A 14,287-nucleotide genomic window follows, 5' to 3' on the forward strand; every position below is an offset into this window, starting at 1 on the left:
AGAGAGAGAGAGAGAGAGAGAGAGAGAGAGAGAGAGAGAGAGAGAGAACTAAAGGAATCTTGCATGAAATTAGGACAGAATTTCCAACAGTTTTTGCAATGAGCCTAAATATACTTCTGCAATTTTATCCTATGTACCCCTGCCAGAGCAGCATTCTAGGGCGATAGTCATAAAGTTAGACTATCGATTGAGTCTGAAAAATGTTACAGATGCTTTACACCAGACAGCATCAAGTTCTCAGTCAAGATCTAACTCTTTTTTTCTTTTCTTTTCTTTCTTCCTTTCTTTCTTTCTTTCTTTCTTTCTTTTTTTTTTTTTTTTTTTTTGAGTTTTTCAAGACAGGGTTTCTCTGTGTAGCCCTGGCTGTCCTGGAACTCACTCTGTAGACCAGGCTAGCCTTGAACTCTTGAACTCAGAAATCCGCCTGCCTCTGCCTCCCAAGTGCTGGGATTAAAGGCGTGCGCCACCACCGCCCGGCAAGATCTAACTCTTGTGTTTGTTTTTTTGAGACAGGGTCTCACATAGCCCAGGCTGTCTGCAAACTCATAGTGTAGTGGAATATGGCCTTGAACTTCTCATGCCTCTACCTCCTAAGTGTTGGCATTACGGAGATGTGCCGCTATGGCTAGTCTAGGATTTAATTCTTTTTTTTTTTTTAAGTTTTAAAAAATTCATTTATTATGTGTATAGTGTTCTGTCTGCATGTATCCCTGCAGGTCAAAAGAGAGCACCAGATCTCATTACAGATGGTTGTGAGCCACCATGTGGTTACTGGGAATTGAACTCAGGACCTCTGGAAGAGCAGTCAGTGCTCTTAACCGCTGAGCCATCTCTCCAGCCCTAGGATTTAATTCTTTATCTAAAAATAAGCACACCCAATTCATTGCTGTATTAACTTGCTTTCTTCTTTAATAAATTATTACCAAAATTGTTTTCAAAATAAGTTTATGATTCACTTTGCTTGAGTGTTTAATTGCCCAGCCTAGTTATATACCTATCTAATAAGGGTAGTGTCACACTTCTGAGACAGAAAGGGGTTTGAAAAAAAAAATCTGTGAAACCTTCATTTAGGCCATGTGTCTTGATGGCTCCATAAGGGAACACAGAAGAACCCAGCAATGTAGCAAGAATTCTTATGTGAGCCAGGCAGTGGTGATGCAGACATTTAATCCCAGTGCTCAGGAAACAGGCAGGTGGATCTTTGAGTTCTAGGACAGCCTGGTCTACAGAATGAGTTCCAGAGCAGCCAGGGCTACACAGAGAAACCCTGCCTTCAAAAAAAAAAAAACCAAAACAAAACTTCTTATGTGACAAGAGCTATGCCAGGTGATACTTGTGGGTTTGCCTTTATTTTTCTATGTACTGTGTATGGTGCTTTTCCTTGTCTGTACATCACATGAATGTGGTACCTGAGGAGGCCAGACGTTAGACACCCTAGGACCAGAGTTATAGATGGTTGTGAGTCACCCCGTGGGTGCTGGGAATTGAAACCAGGTCCCCTGGATGAACAACAAATATTACTAAACAACTGATTCCTCTCTTCACTCCCCAGCTAATACTTAAAAAGTATCCAGTCATGGTCCAGCCATGGTATCACATACCTGTAATCCCTACACACTGGGGAGATAGAAAGCATTAGAAGTGCTGGGGGCTTAGCTTCTTAGTATAGCACTTGCCCAGTATATACAAGATGTACAAAGCCCTGGCTTCAGACTCTAGCACAGACACACACATACACACACAGACACACACACACACACATATACATACACACACACACATGCACACACACACACAGACCACACATACACAGACTACTCACACACAGCACACACACATACGCAATCATTGTTGATACTTTTATGATATGCTGACTGTATTGTAGTCATGTTTTTAAAAGAAGTCTTTACCTTTTAGAGATCCATACTGACATATTTATAAGTAAAACACTAGGTTATTTCAGCTTTATCTCAAAGTAATATGCAAGTGGGGAGAGAGTATGTGGAAAAGAGGTTGGCCACGTCTTTAAATTGACAAGAATGAAGCAGGCTGCGGTGACACATGCCTTTAAGTGGAGGTGGTGGTTCGAGGCCAGCCTGGTTTACAAGGGAGTTCCAGGACAGCCTGAGCTATTACAGAGAAACCCCGTCTCAAAAAAAAAAATCAAATCAAATCAAATCAAATAAACTGATGGGAATGATCAAAGCTGACTGATAGGTACATAAACATCTGGTTTAGTATCATCTTTATTTGAATAAGTTGCTTCGACTTTTCAATAGAAAGGGTATTCTTTAGGCAGATGCATAGTGTTTTCTCACTTGAGAATTCTTTGTGTAGTACCTTCTAGTTTCCTGTCTTTGTAACAGATTTGGAACATTGCAACCAACAAGCTGACCTTCCTCAACTCCTTCAAGATGAAGATGTCTGTTATTCTTGGGATCACCCACATGCTGTTTGGAGTCAGCCTGAGCCTTTTCAACCATATGTGAGTCCCTCTGTCCCTGTCATCATACGTTAGTCAGGTGACACCTTTGCCTAAAGAGAGCACAGCTTTGGAAAAGAATCAGCAACTCAGGACTCCAGTCTATACTGTAGAAGCAATCTGTATTGTACAAGCCTCACGGTCTTAAATGACGCTTCATATTAGTTCCTTATCTGATTATAGGTATAAAAGAAGACCCTTGAAAAAGGATGCAGCAATTTTCTTGTGATTTAGTGAATTCTTATTTGTAACTGTGTGTATGTGGTGGTTATGTGCACATGTGTGTGGGTGCCCACAGAGGCCAGAGGCATCAGATCCCCTGGAGCTGGAGTTACAGATGATAGTGAGCTGGCTGACATGGGTTCTAGGACTTTGTACTTGGGTCATCTGCAGGAGCAGTAGGTGCTCTTAACTGATAAGCCATCTCTCCAACCCCATTTTTCCTTCCTTAATCTGTAATTCATACAAAATTACAAAGTGTGTCTATATAATTAGGTCTTCCAGGTACTTCCTTAGAGAGTGGTGTAGGTGGCTCGGGAGCCATTCGAGGCCCAGAAGTTTGGAAGAGTTGTCTCTGTTGTCTCCAGTGCTCTGTCTGTTGCTTCAATGTCATGCTGACAGAGCTGAGGAAACAGTGTGTGGACAAACCTATCGAGCGCTCCGGTCAGTGCAGGGTGCCATAGGCCTGTCGTTCTTCATGTCCTTTCTCTTTCCCTTCTTAGCTATTTCAAGAAGCCCCTGAACATCTACTTTGGCTTTATTCCTGAGATAATCTTCATGTCCTCGTTGTTTGGCTACCTGGTCATCCTTATCTTTTACAAGTGGACAGCCTACGATGCCCACTCGTCTAGGAATGCCCCAAGCCTCCTGATCCATTTCATAAACATGTTCCTCTTCTCCTACCCAGAGTCTGGTGATGCAATGCTGTATTCTGGACAGGTATGTCAGCCCCGAGGAGAGGTGTTGTAGGTGGCTACCCAGGTCACAAAGCCCCATGTAACTCTGACCTGAAAAAAGCCTAGATTGTTTTGTAATACTTGGTTTTCAGTTTGTACCCCTATATCGTACGAACTATATAGTACCATAGAGTCAAACCACTCCCCTGTACCTCTTAGCTCGGGACAGTTCGTTAATGATTCCATGCTATAAAGGATAGAATTTGTAGGGCTAAGTGCCCCAGGCCTGTAATCTGAGCACTCAGGAGGCTGGGGCGGGAGGATCTAGGCAAGCCTGGGCTACCTAGTGAGCTACATAGCAAGATCCTGTCTCAAACAATTACAAGAGTAAAGGGGGCATAATTTAGAACTACCATTTGATGAGATAGTTACTGGGTTTGTCGTGGTGCCTCCTCATTATTTAGAGAACACAGATAATACTCGTAGACCAATAAGAATATATTGTATGGGGGACATCTGTGCTGTTGTTGGAAGCACTCTGTTTGATTAGTGACTTTCCTGTTTCTTACTTCGCAGAAAGGAATTCAGTGCTTCCTTATAGTGGTGGCGATGCTCTGTGTCCCTTGGATGCTGCTGTTCAAGCCGCTGATCCTTCGCCATCAGTACCTGAGGAAGAAGCATCTGGTGAGTGTGTTTCTATGACTGCAGGTTACTAGACTGTTTCCTTGTTTAAGATCGAGGCAGTAGGGGATGTAATTAACTGTGCACACGTGCATGTATTCTGTTCCTTATGAGCATGAACACTGGGCCTGCCATGTCAGAGAACTACATATTTGTTGCTCAGACACCTGGATCGGAGAGAATAAATCATATGTTTTTACCTTTCCTGGTTGTGAATTTTCTCACACTCTCCACAGCAAAGTCCAGCCCTGGGCCCGCCCATCTAGATGCTGCATCTGTCAAAGCAAGGTTAGAAGAGCCGCAGACAGTGAGCTCACTCATGTGGTTTGCCTGGGCAGCCGCAGGACTGACACAAAGACAGTTTTCTTTTAAAATGAGACTGTGACACTTTCACCAACTGAAACACCTGGGAAAGGGTCTGATTTAAAGCACACAGATTTTTTTCTTCTTCTTCATTTAAGAAGCAGCAGATGCACACACAGATGTTTACTTAACATATGTGTGTATACCACTCTACACACATACACACAAAGTTAAGCTTGCCAAATGTTTGATATTGCGTGTAATTTCTGGCTATCCAATAATGCTTACCTACTGCATTGCCCGGGAAAACCCAAGAGATCTTGTTGCATGATCCCCGTGGCTGTGAGATGACCCCTCCGTTGGAGAGCAGCTGAGTTACAAGACCCTCCTTCTCCCTTTTCTGACCATCTTCATCCTTTCATGTGCCCTCCATTCGTCTCTCCTTCCCCTCCCCATCCCTCTCTCGTTCTCTTCTCCCTTCTTTTCTCCCACTCACTATCAGGAAGGGCAACCCGTGGAGGCCCCAGTCACACCAACCCCGAGCCAACAGGGACTAGAGGCAGCACCGGCTGCAACAGTGAGTCACTTAACTCCGGCAAAGCAAAAATGTTTGTTTAAAGAGGTGGCAGACAGTGCAGCCGAATTCTTTTTTAATGCTTTTGAGAGTGTGGGACATGTGCTATCAAGAAGGGTGGCCTTGTTGCTCACTGAGACCATGACAGAGGAGCCGTCTACCTCTTGGAAATAGATCAGGTATCATCTTTACCATTGGCCTACTAAGTTTCTGTTTGGATGTGTAAGTACAGTCCTACCTTCGAAGCCAAGTGGTCACTGTGTCCCCTCTTTGAGTCCCATCATCTCACTCTAAGACGGCAGCTTTGGGCGCATCCACTTTTTTGTCGGTATCCTGTGATCACGTGTGGGGTGGGTTTTCAGCATGGAGACAGGCAGGGCTCAAACTCTTCCATTGATGTCTCTGTTCTCTGTACTTGCAAGCCCTTCTTTAAGGGATACTTGTCATTGTTTGCTGGGGGGTTCAGTCATGACTTGCCTTCTTCAGAGAAGGTCACAGAAGGCCTTGTGTGCTCAGCTGTTTTCCTGAGCCCCCCTGCATGCTGTACATCTGTCATAGCCACCAGAGCCATCTGCCTAGACCTTCCCTTCTTCTATACTAACTTACAATTCAGTGACAGCACTTTGAATGTCAGACATCTGACATCATTTCAGCAGAATCTTAGAATGCACTGTGTCTATGTAGCCCAGCATCGGAGATTTTCAGTCTTGCTCGTCAGGGTTATTCTGTTAGCATGCACTGCTTTAAGGGAAACAATGCATGTTTATGCCAGATGAAACTTTAATCTTGCCATGTGAAATTATTTCCAAGTTGAAGACCGTACTTCCCAGCATTGATTTTCTTTCCACATCATTTTCTCATTTGCTCGGCATTGCTCTCGGTGCCGTTAAGTGTGGCTCCATCTTCCACGCTAAGTTCCATAGTAACCCTCGTCTGGAAGCTCTCGTACTGCTTAGCCACTGATCTGGAGCTGAGTCTCTGGAGAGCAGCCCAACAGTGCCAGGATGACCACACTCCAAGAAGGACCCTGAACCCTTGAGCCCAGGGGCCGAGGCTGTGAGCACAGATCTGCTCCTGTCCTGCTTCTGACTCCTCGGTTGTCCTTGTAAGTGGCATTGTCACAGCTCAGCATTTCTTTTCTTGTCTTTGCTGATGTCTCTCATCTCTTTCCTGTAACTCTTGTTCCCTGAGCCTGCAGGGAACTCATTAGAGTCTGCCTGGGAGGTCTAACCTGTCTGTTCTCACCTCTTCTGCTGGCTAGGAAAATCTTAGGGAAATGGACTTTGTTTTGGGAATTTTGAATTTGGAAGCTTTCCTCCTGTACCCTGTATGACCCAGGCCAAGATACAATGGCGTCTCCCCTGTGCCCTTTATAATGCTTAGAGCCCTCCTTTTAAAGGTAGTTAGGGGGTTATTTGAGCCTGACCTGGAAGTGCTTAGTGCTTCCCAGTTCTGAATCACCTAGTAAACTTTGAACATTGGTATTAAAAGAGATGAGAGGAAGAAAAAAAAAAGTAAAGTGGCCTATAATTCCATGCATGACCCTCACTGAACAGGGAGAGGGAGAGGGAGAAAGAGCAAGCAAGCAATGGATACATTTTGGCTGGAGAACTCTTGTACTAACTAAGAAGCCTCAGTACCCCCACTATCCTCCTCCAGGACATTGCTATAAGGTAGAGGCTTTGCCTTCAGCACATGTCTGTCATCTGTGGAGACACTTGTAAACATATGTGTACACCTAGAAGGGATGTCTCAGGACCTGTTTTAAACTGACGCAATCTTCTGCTTCTCAGTGTTTCTTAATAGAGTTGTTTTCTTAGAGATTGCCAATCCTTTTACGGTACCTAACATTGCCTAGAATCCGCGGGATATGCCACAAGCACTATTGAAGATACATCCGGTAACTGTTCCAGTTCTTTGCTATTATAAACAATGATGCAGAGGGTGTCCTGATGCGGATGTGTCCTACTGGATTTTGTAGACGTAGATGTCCTGGCATTGGGACTGTTGAATCTCCAGGGGTCAGTGCATTTTGTATTTTGGTATGCCCATCACAGCGAGTATATCATTTCTCAGCAGTGCTTTCCTGTACCCTTCTCCAGACATACTGAGTCTATACTTTCTGGGGATAGCATTTGAGAATCTATTGAGCGTGTAGCTTCCAGCTGGGTGTAGTAGCGCATGCCTTAGTCCTGGGCAGAGGCAGGCAGATCTCTGATTTCAAGGACAGCCAGGGCTACACAGGAAAAACCCTGTCTCAAAAAACAATAACAACAACAAGGTAGCTTCCATAGAGCTCCTCCTGTGTCCTTTCCTATGAGCCTTGTAGGACTGCCACTACAAGAAAAGCAGACCCTACCACATAAACCCCGGGGTCTGAACTGGCCCGTGAGTCGTAGTAAAAGAGGTGCCAAAAAGTTGAAGCTCAGGAGGGGAGCCACAGGGACGTTCCCAGCTCTGTTTCCATGTTGTCTAGCTTACTGGAGCAGTCATGCTGCAGGGAGACAGTCCTCCAGCTTTGGGTTGATAGAACCCATAGGAAGTGGTCCAGGAGCTGCTTCCTAAACCCCTTTCACTCTGCCAGAACCCTCTGATGGAAAGGGGTCTCTGCCTTACTTTATGGTTTTTAAAACTCAGAATTCTTTAGTCACAGATGAGTGGCTGTTATGATGTTGTGATGTTTTGGTTTTTTCTTCCAAGGCCTTGGGAAGCTCTCTGTTCCTAGACAGGCCTGGTATATTTCTGGTAGATGTTGCTGGAACCCTTGGGCTCCTATTGAAAGTCTGTCAGAGCAGGGTACAGTCATCGTGTCACCCACTGCCCTCCCTACCCCCACACCACACTCAGGAAGTCTCATCTTCGGTTCCAGCAATGCTCGGGCCCTCTCAGACTTTACAGATCAGCTGTGCTCACTGTGAGGGAGTGTTCGTGTTCAGCTTCTCACTCACACAGAACTCTGTTAGCATTGACCAAGGCAAGGTTGCTTTGTCTTGGTGTCACCGGAGGAGGTAGTAAAAGGCAGGCTGCCACTTGTGGGGTTCAGAGTGGTGGTGGTGGCTGGGGTGGGACAGCTACTTGTTTTTACATAGCTTGTCCCTTTGGTGGCATTGCTTCTGTCGATAGGATGTATGCCTTTCTGAGGATCGTATGTACTAACCATCGCCCTTCCCCACCTCACAGAGTGCCACATTAAAGCCCAGGCAAATACTGCTCTTTCTGTTCGTCTGTGTAGGGAACTCTCAACTTTGGTGGGATCAGGGTGGGCAACGGACCGACAGAGGAGGATGCTGAAATTATTCAGCATGACCAGCTCTCCACCCATTCCGAGGACGCAGAAGAGGTAAGAGCCGGTGGCGTGGGCTTCCTCTCCTTACCTTGGGCAGCTCTAGTCTTGTTTCCTACGAGGCTTTATTCAATCATCAACTTGAAAAACAAAACTACTAATGACCGGCTGCTGTCAGGCCTGCTTAGGATGCTGCAGCCTGCCCTGTGGGGCCTGCTCTAATCTGTGGCCACAGAGCCCACATGGCTTCGCTCTGCTCTTCTTGAGTTCCTCGGGTCTGTGGTGCACTGCATGTAACCTCAGTTGCTAACTGTTCTCCACCCAGGCAGCGCCTAGCATCTCACCTCTTGGTAACCAGAAGCATGGGAGCCTTCAGGATAGCTTCTTCATTCTCCAATCCCAAGAGCCTGCACCCACACTGCCTAGCAGCTGTGTTCAGTGTTTCTTTTTGAGGCCTGCCCCATCCATGTGTTCTTGATCCAGGGGTTTTTGTTGGTTTTTCAAGAGCTTTTAAATTTTGCTGTCTGTCTTCTTTTTAGATTGAGAAGAATCAGGCCAGGCTAGCTTTTCTTTTTGACCCTACTTCCAGTTTCAGCGATTTAAAATTCATTGTCCTTGCTCGAGCATTCGTGGTGTAATGCCCGCAAAAGGAACGAGTAACTCTCACCTAGTCATTGTTTGTTTGTTTTGTTTTTTTAAGCAAAAGCGAGCATGGGACTGAGGCTGTTTTCAGTCTAGCCACTCTAACTATAATTTTGGTTTTTTTTTTATGTATGTGTGTGTGTGTTTTTTTTTTAGTTGTAAGAGTTGGGGTGCCTTTTAAAAATCCATATCTTAATTCTGTGATTTCCCTTTATGTGTATGCTAAGGAAGAGTGCCTCCGACACATTATCCCCGTTAACAATCCTGCCCCCAAATAGTCAGAAATGCGTGCTCATAGCTTGTAACCTTGTGTGTGGCACGGCTTCCCACTAAGTGTGAATTTGTGTTTTCAAGCCTACCGAGGACGAAGTGGTAAGACCCGAGCCTTCATGTCTATCTGGGGCTTCTCTCTTCCCATCCTTGTGCTCACTCTGTCCCCCCCTCTGCACCCTGGGGCCACGCACATGACGCCGTGCATCCCGCATCTCACTGGCCATGGCTAACCAATTTGTGAGCCTGCATTCCGAAACAGTTCATCTCCATTAACTGCATCTCGTGTCGGTCACCTCTGTCCTTGTGTTGTTGACTGCTGATCTAATACGTCTGAAACTAGCTTGGAAGGAGCTGCAAGTAATGTCTATACTGGCATTCTTGAAGTCACTGCCTCTGGGGTTAAGTCCCAGGGGTCTCCACCTTCCTCTCCTGTAATGTGTTGGTTGCTCTGCCACCAGGGGTAGTGGTCCTCACCCTGCTCCTCTGAGTGCCTGCAAGCAAAGCTTACCCTTCCTCCTGTCTGAGATGCAGCCTCTCCTGCTGCCCTCATCGGCTTGGTGGTACTTCAACTTAGGGCCACAGGACCCTTGCTTGGAGTCAGTCTTAGCTCCACATGACCTGGTTGAGAAGTGAACAGCCTTCCAGATGAGCTTTGCCTCTCAGGTACATGCAGGGAAAAGAAATCCATCTGCATGAAAGGCCTTCTATGTTAAGTCCATGAAGGATAACAGATCGGAAAAGATGCTAAATGCTCAGACCATGTCTAGAGTACCAGGCCTCGTAGCTCAGCAGCAATTCATTTACCAACACTCACGCTCTGAGATAGGTTTTAAACGACCTTTCTGCACTGTTTGCACCTTTCCCCTAAACTTCTCTCTAACAAACCTGTACCTGTGAACTGTTCCCTTCCCTCTCCTGGTCTCTCCAAGGGACAGTGCATGACTGCGGGAAAACCTTTGCTGTTCTGTGTCAAAACAGGCAGTGCTTGGTCTCCCTGATGGCTGGAGAGACTTCCCTTGCCTGCATCAACAACCTTTGCTGGCTAAGCTGCCTGGCATGGCTGAAGGGGATGGGGGGTGAATGGGATTCCATGTTGCTGAGGAGCCTGGCCCTCTACCTGTATCACCACCTCCAGCAATACTGCTCTCCAAATGTCTACCTGATGTAGTCAGCTATCTGCCAGTGTCCCAGATAGCCATGTCCCCGGGAGTGGGACAATCCAGAAGATGGGGCTCCTGTGCAGTCTTCCCATTCTCTGGCCCCAAACACACTAAGGAAGTTGCCTCTTCCTGGCTTCTGCCACGGTCATAACTTTGCCTATTTCCAGCATTGATTCCCCACAGCCAAAATTAGAAAACTGGTATTTTTTGTAATGATTTCAAACAAAAGAGTCTTGAGAAGCAGTGCAGCGAACCCCCATAATTCCCCACATTGCTTGGGTGTAAACCTGTGTTTATTCCAGGCAGGGCAACTGTGCCCTCAAAGGCACTTAGTCCAGGCCCAAACCAGATCCAGACTAGCTGATATCTGGGAAATCTTTGAAGGCTGTAACCATTCAACAAGGGTCAGTGGCCCCTCCCCCACTGTGTCTTCTCACCTCCTCTTTCACCAACTCATCCACGCTCACCCACCCGTCTGCCAGTCACGCACCCTCAGTGTGTCAACTCATCCACGCTCACCCACCCGTCTGCCAGTCATGCACCCTCAGTGTGTCAACTCATCCACGCTCACCCACCCGTCTGCCAGTCATGCACCCTCAGTGTGTCAAGCACTGTATGGTGCCATAGAAATGGAGAGATCGTCCAGACAAGGTAGGGACCTGGTCTGTTGACAGACACCATGCTGGATGTGTGCCCGGGACGCTTTGGGAGCACAGAAGGGCACCTGGCAGGCGCTGGGGGGAATTGGAAAGAGAGCAGGAAAGGATTCCCTTAGGTTCTTCCTGGGCTGATGCTGGCTGAGCAGGAGTGTCTGGAGCAGGGAGAGGGGAAGAGGGGCAGACCCCCCACCATCCACAGTGTTAAAAAAGATGCAGGTCTACAGGCTCAGCTCATGCTCAGGAGTGGTCCAGCTTTGAGGTGGGAGCTGGGGACTCATGAGAGGAGGGGCTGGCAGAGAGTGACAGAAGTTGTCTTATTTTGGCAACAAGCAGCTCAGAGGTGTGCAGGCCCTGCTGCTGAAACCCCGTGGGTAGAGCTGTAGAGACAGGGAGAGGGAGAGGGCACAGCCTGGAGGCAGGGACATCCTGTGGTGTGATGTGATTTAGTAAAGGACTGGATAGCTTAAAGTGAATTAAGTCACTCATGCTGGGGAGGCGGGGTGGAAGGGAAGGCCCTGACTTGGCTATGGAATAGCAAGCATCATCTTGGTGGGACCAGAGGACAGGCTGCTGTGTTTCAATCAGTGATGCTGAGTCTGGAGGCCTGTGGCACATCAGGAGACAGCATAGCTAGCCAAGGGCGAGCAGCACAGAGGTGGAGGATGGGCAGCACAGAGATGGGAATGTTTGCTGGAGAATTAGTTACCCCTGGGGTTCTCCGTGTGGCGATGTCAGTCCTACAGAAAAGACTTAGGGGCGAGGCCATGACTCCATGGAAGGACATGATGCAGAGGAAGGAATGTCAGAGAGGAGGAAGGCCAAGAGGCAACAAGCATCTCTGTGGGAAAGGAGGGGGGGGGGTGGCTGCAGTGACAGGTGCCACAGAGTGCAGTCAGGGGCACAGTGACTGTCAGATGTAACCACTGGGAGACAGTGTCGCCACCTCCCTTAGAAAAGCCATTCTGGAGGACAAAGGGTGAGAGCCAGGGCTTAGGACAGAGAGAAGCTGGGAGAGAGCACAGATGGAGAGAGGGGCCTGCTGTCACAGCAGAGATGCTTGTGCTAGGCGAAGGGCAACTCCTTCCAAATTCGGGAATACATTTCTCCCTTAATTCTCATCCCTCCTGAGAAAACATTCCCAGGAAGCTGAGAAGGAAAGAAAAGAAAAAGCAAAGTTATTGCCTGAAAGTGAAGGTTTTCCCCTTCTTTTCTTTCCTCCAGGATAGACATGGAGACAATGTCTCCTGTAGCCCAGGCTAGCCTAGAACTCACTGCGTAGCCAAGGATGGCCTTGAGCTCTTCACCTTCCTGCATCTACCTTTCAAGTGCTGGGATCATAGGTGTCGACAGCTATACCTAGGTCTCCTTTATTTCACTTTTTCCTTTTATTGAAAATACTTTTTTTTCCTCACACAGTATACCCTGACCTCGGTTCTCCTTTTTAATGAGAGAAAATTGGGCTGAATGAAGTGAAAACACTGAAATCACCATCCTTTTACTGAGCCCAGGGATAAAGGCCAGGTCTCTTTAGAGCGCCAGGCTTTCTTTTGCATTAGCTCATGCAGCCTGCATTGGAAAGAGTTCTGCATTGCAGGACTGAGGTAGCTCAGGGTAACAAGGGCCACTCATTTTCAGAGTAAGACAGAAAAGTCCACAAATTCACAGGATTAGACAGAGATGACTGGACATGAGGCATTCCCCAAGGTAGCTTGCTGGAAGTGGCCCCTCTTCCTACTGGCCCTACCCTTACGGCTTGCCAATGCAGCCCCCTAATACAGTATAGAAGCTATAGCATATGACAGGCCCTGACATAAAGACAGCAGAAGCTGCCCGAGCCTCAGGAGCCCAAAGGCTGAGAGCCGTGCTGTGCTGCTCTCCAAGAGACAATGTCAGAAAGAAAAGTGTGGCTTGATCTGTGGTGGAGTTTTTTTTATTTCTCCACCCGAGCCTTCTAGAACATACAAGTTCAGAAAACTGCTCCTAAAAACTCCTAAGAACCTCCAGATCCTGAGCTCCACCCCACCCCCACTCCCTTTATTCGATACAAAAAGTCAGATTGAACCAGGCTGGGCAAGTGTCCCAGCTGAGCTGTCCTGGCTCCCCAACATACTTGTTTTGTTACTGCTTTTTACAGACATAGTCTTATTCTGTTGTCCAGGTTCTCCTCAGCCTCACGGTCCTCCCACCTCAGCCTCCTCAGTGCTGGGATTACAGCAGGAGTCACCAAGCCATCAAGCCACCAAGCCAGCCACACCTACAGTATTTCCCAACTAGCTCTTCATGTGGGAAATTTGTGTACTTTTGGCAAAAATTTCTCCTGGTGATCTTCTCAGAAGTCAGAGAAGGAAGTCGTCTAGATCTCAGAAGACTGGGAGGAGGAAGTTAGGAGGCTTGCAGTGCTCAGTTTGCAAACAGCTTCCTGCCTGGTAGCTCCCTGTCTGCCCTCGCCATAGTCCAAGCAGAATCTGCCCAGAGCTCCGCTGTAAGGTGGGGATCAGCAGGGCCAGGCCACTGGCAGGGCCAGGCCACTTGGATGAGTGCAGTGCAGTGACAGTTAATGTTAACTGTCAACTTGACAACATCCGCTGTCACCTGTGAGATAAGCCTCGGGCCATGCCTCCGAGAGGGTTATTGCAGTTCAGTTAACTGAGGTGAGAAGACAGGGTTTAAAAACAAGTGGCATCATTCCTGGGCGTGGGCCCTGCACGGAAGGAAGGGAGGGGAAAGCCGACAGATGTGCACTCACTCAGTGCACTCTGTCACCAAGACGACTGTACTCTGAACCGTGAGCCAAATAACCCTGTCTCTTTTAAGTTGCTTTTGTCAGGGTATTTAATCCCAGAAACAGGAAAAATAATAATACAGTGGGTTTTTTGACTCGGTATGCCCCACTGTGGAGATCAGAGCCCACCAGGGAGAGAAAAAAATTGTTGAAGACAGTGTGGCCTGGCGGTAGTGACGCACCCCTTTAATTCCAGCACTTGGGAAGCTGAGGCAAGCAGATCTCTGTGAGATCAAGGCCAGCCTGGTCTACATAGTAAATTCCAGCACAGCCAGTGCTACATAGAGAAACCCTGTCTGGAAAAATGAAAAAAAATTAAAAATATAAAAAAGATGTACAATATAGCAGAGGTGGTGGCTCACACCTTTACGGGCTAATGGAACTCTGAGTTCAAAGCCAGCCTGGTCTACTGAGTGAGTCTACAGAACAGCCAGAGCTACCCAAACCATGTCTTGAAAAAACAACCCTCCTCTCCCCCAAAAAGATACACAGTGTGGACCTGGAGAGAGAGAGTTCAGTGGTCAAGAGCGCTGGCTGCTTTTCCAGAGAACC

At 47.3% G+C, this 14,287-nt stretch overlaps 1 protein-coding gene across 3 annotated transcripts in view; it reads left to right on the forward strand.

Moving 5' to 3' along the window:
• The window catches only part of Atp6v0a1 (ATPase H+ transporting V0 subunit a1), a 55,127-nt gene that overhangs the window by 31,730 nt on the left and 9,110 nt on the right, over positions 1-14,287 (forward strand). For 2 of the 3 annotated variants that reach the window (XM_028780611.1, XM_028780612.1), the window contains exons 15-18: positions 2,367-2,485; positions 3,205-3,421; positions 3,955-4,062; positions 8,169-8,276. In XM_028780611.1, coding sequence (XP_028636444.1) covers positions 2,367-2,485; positions 3,205-3,421; positions 3,955-4,062; positions 8,169-8,276 — 552 coding nt within the window. Of the gene's footprint in view, positions 1-2,366; positions 2,486-3,204; positions 3,422-3,954; positions 4,063-4,864; positions 4,940-8,168; positions 8,277-9,215; positions 9,234-14,287 lie in introns of all 3 variants that reach the window. The other variant, XM_028780613.1, reaches the window with a different exon arrangement.

The sequence above is a fragment of the Grammomys surdaster genome, unplaced genomic scaffold, assembly GCF_004785775.1.
Source record: "Grammomys surdaster isolate TR1022 unplaced genomic scaffold, NIH_TR_1.0 371, whole genome shotgun sequence".
NCBI lineage: Eukaryota > Metazoa > Chordata > Mammalia > Rodentia > Muridae > Grammomys > Grammomys surdaster.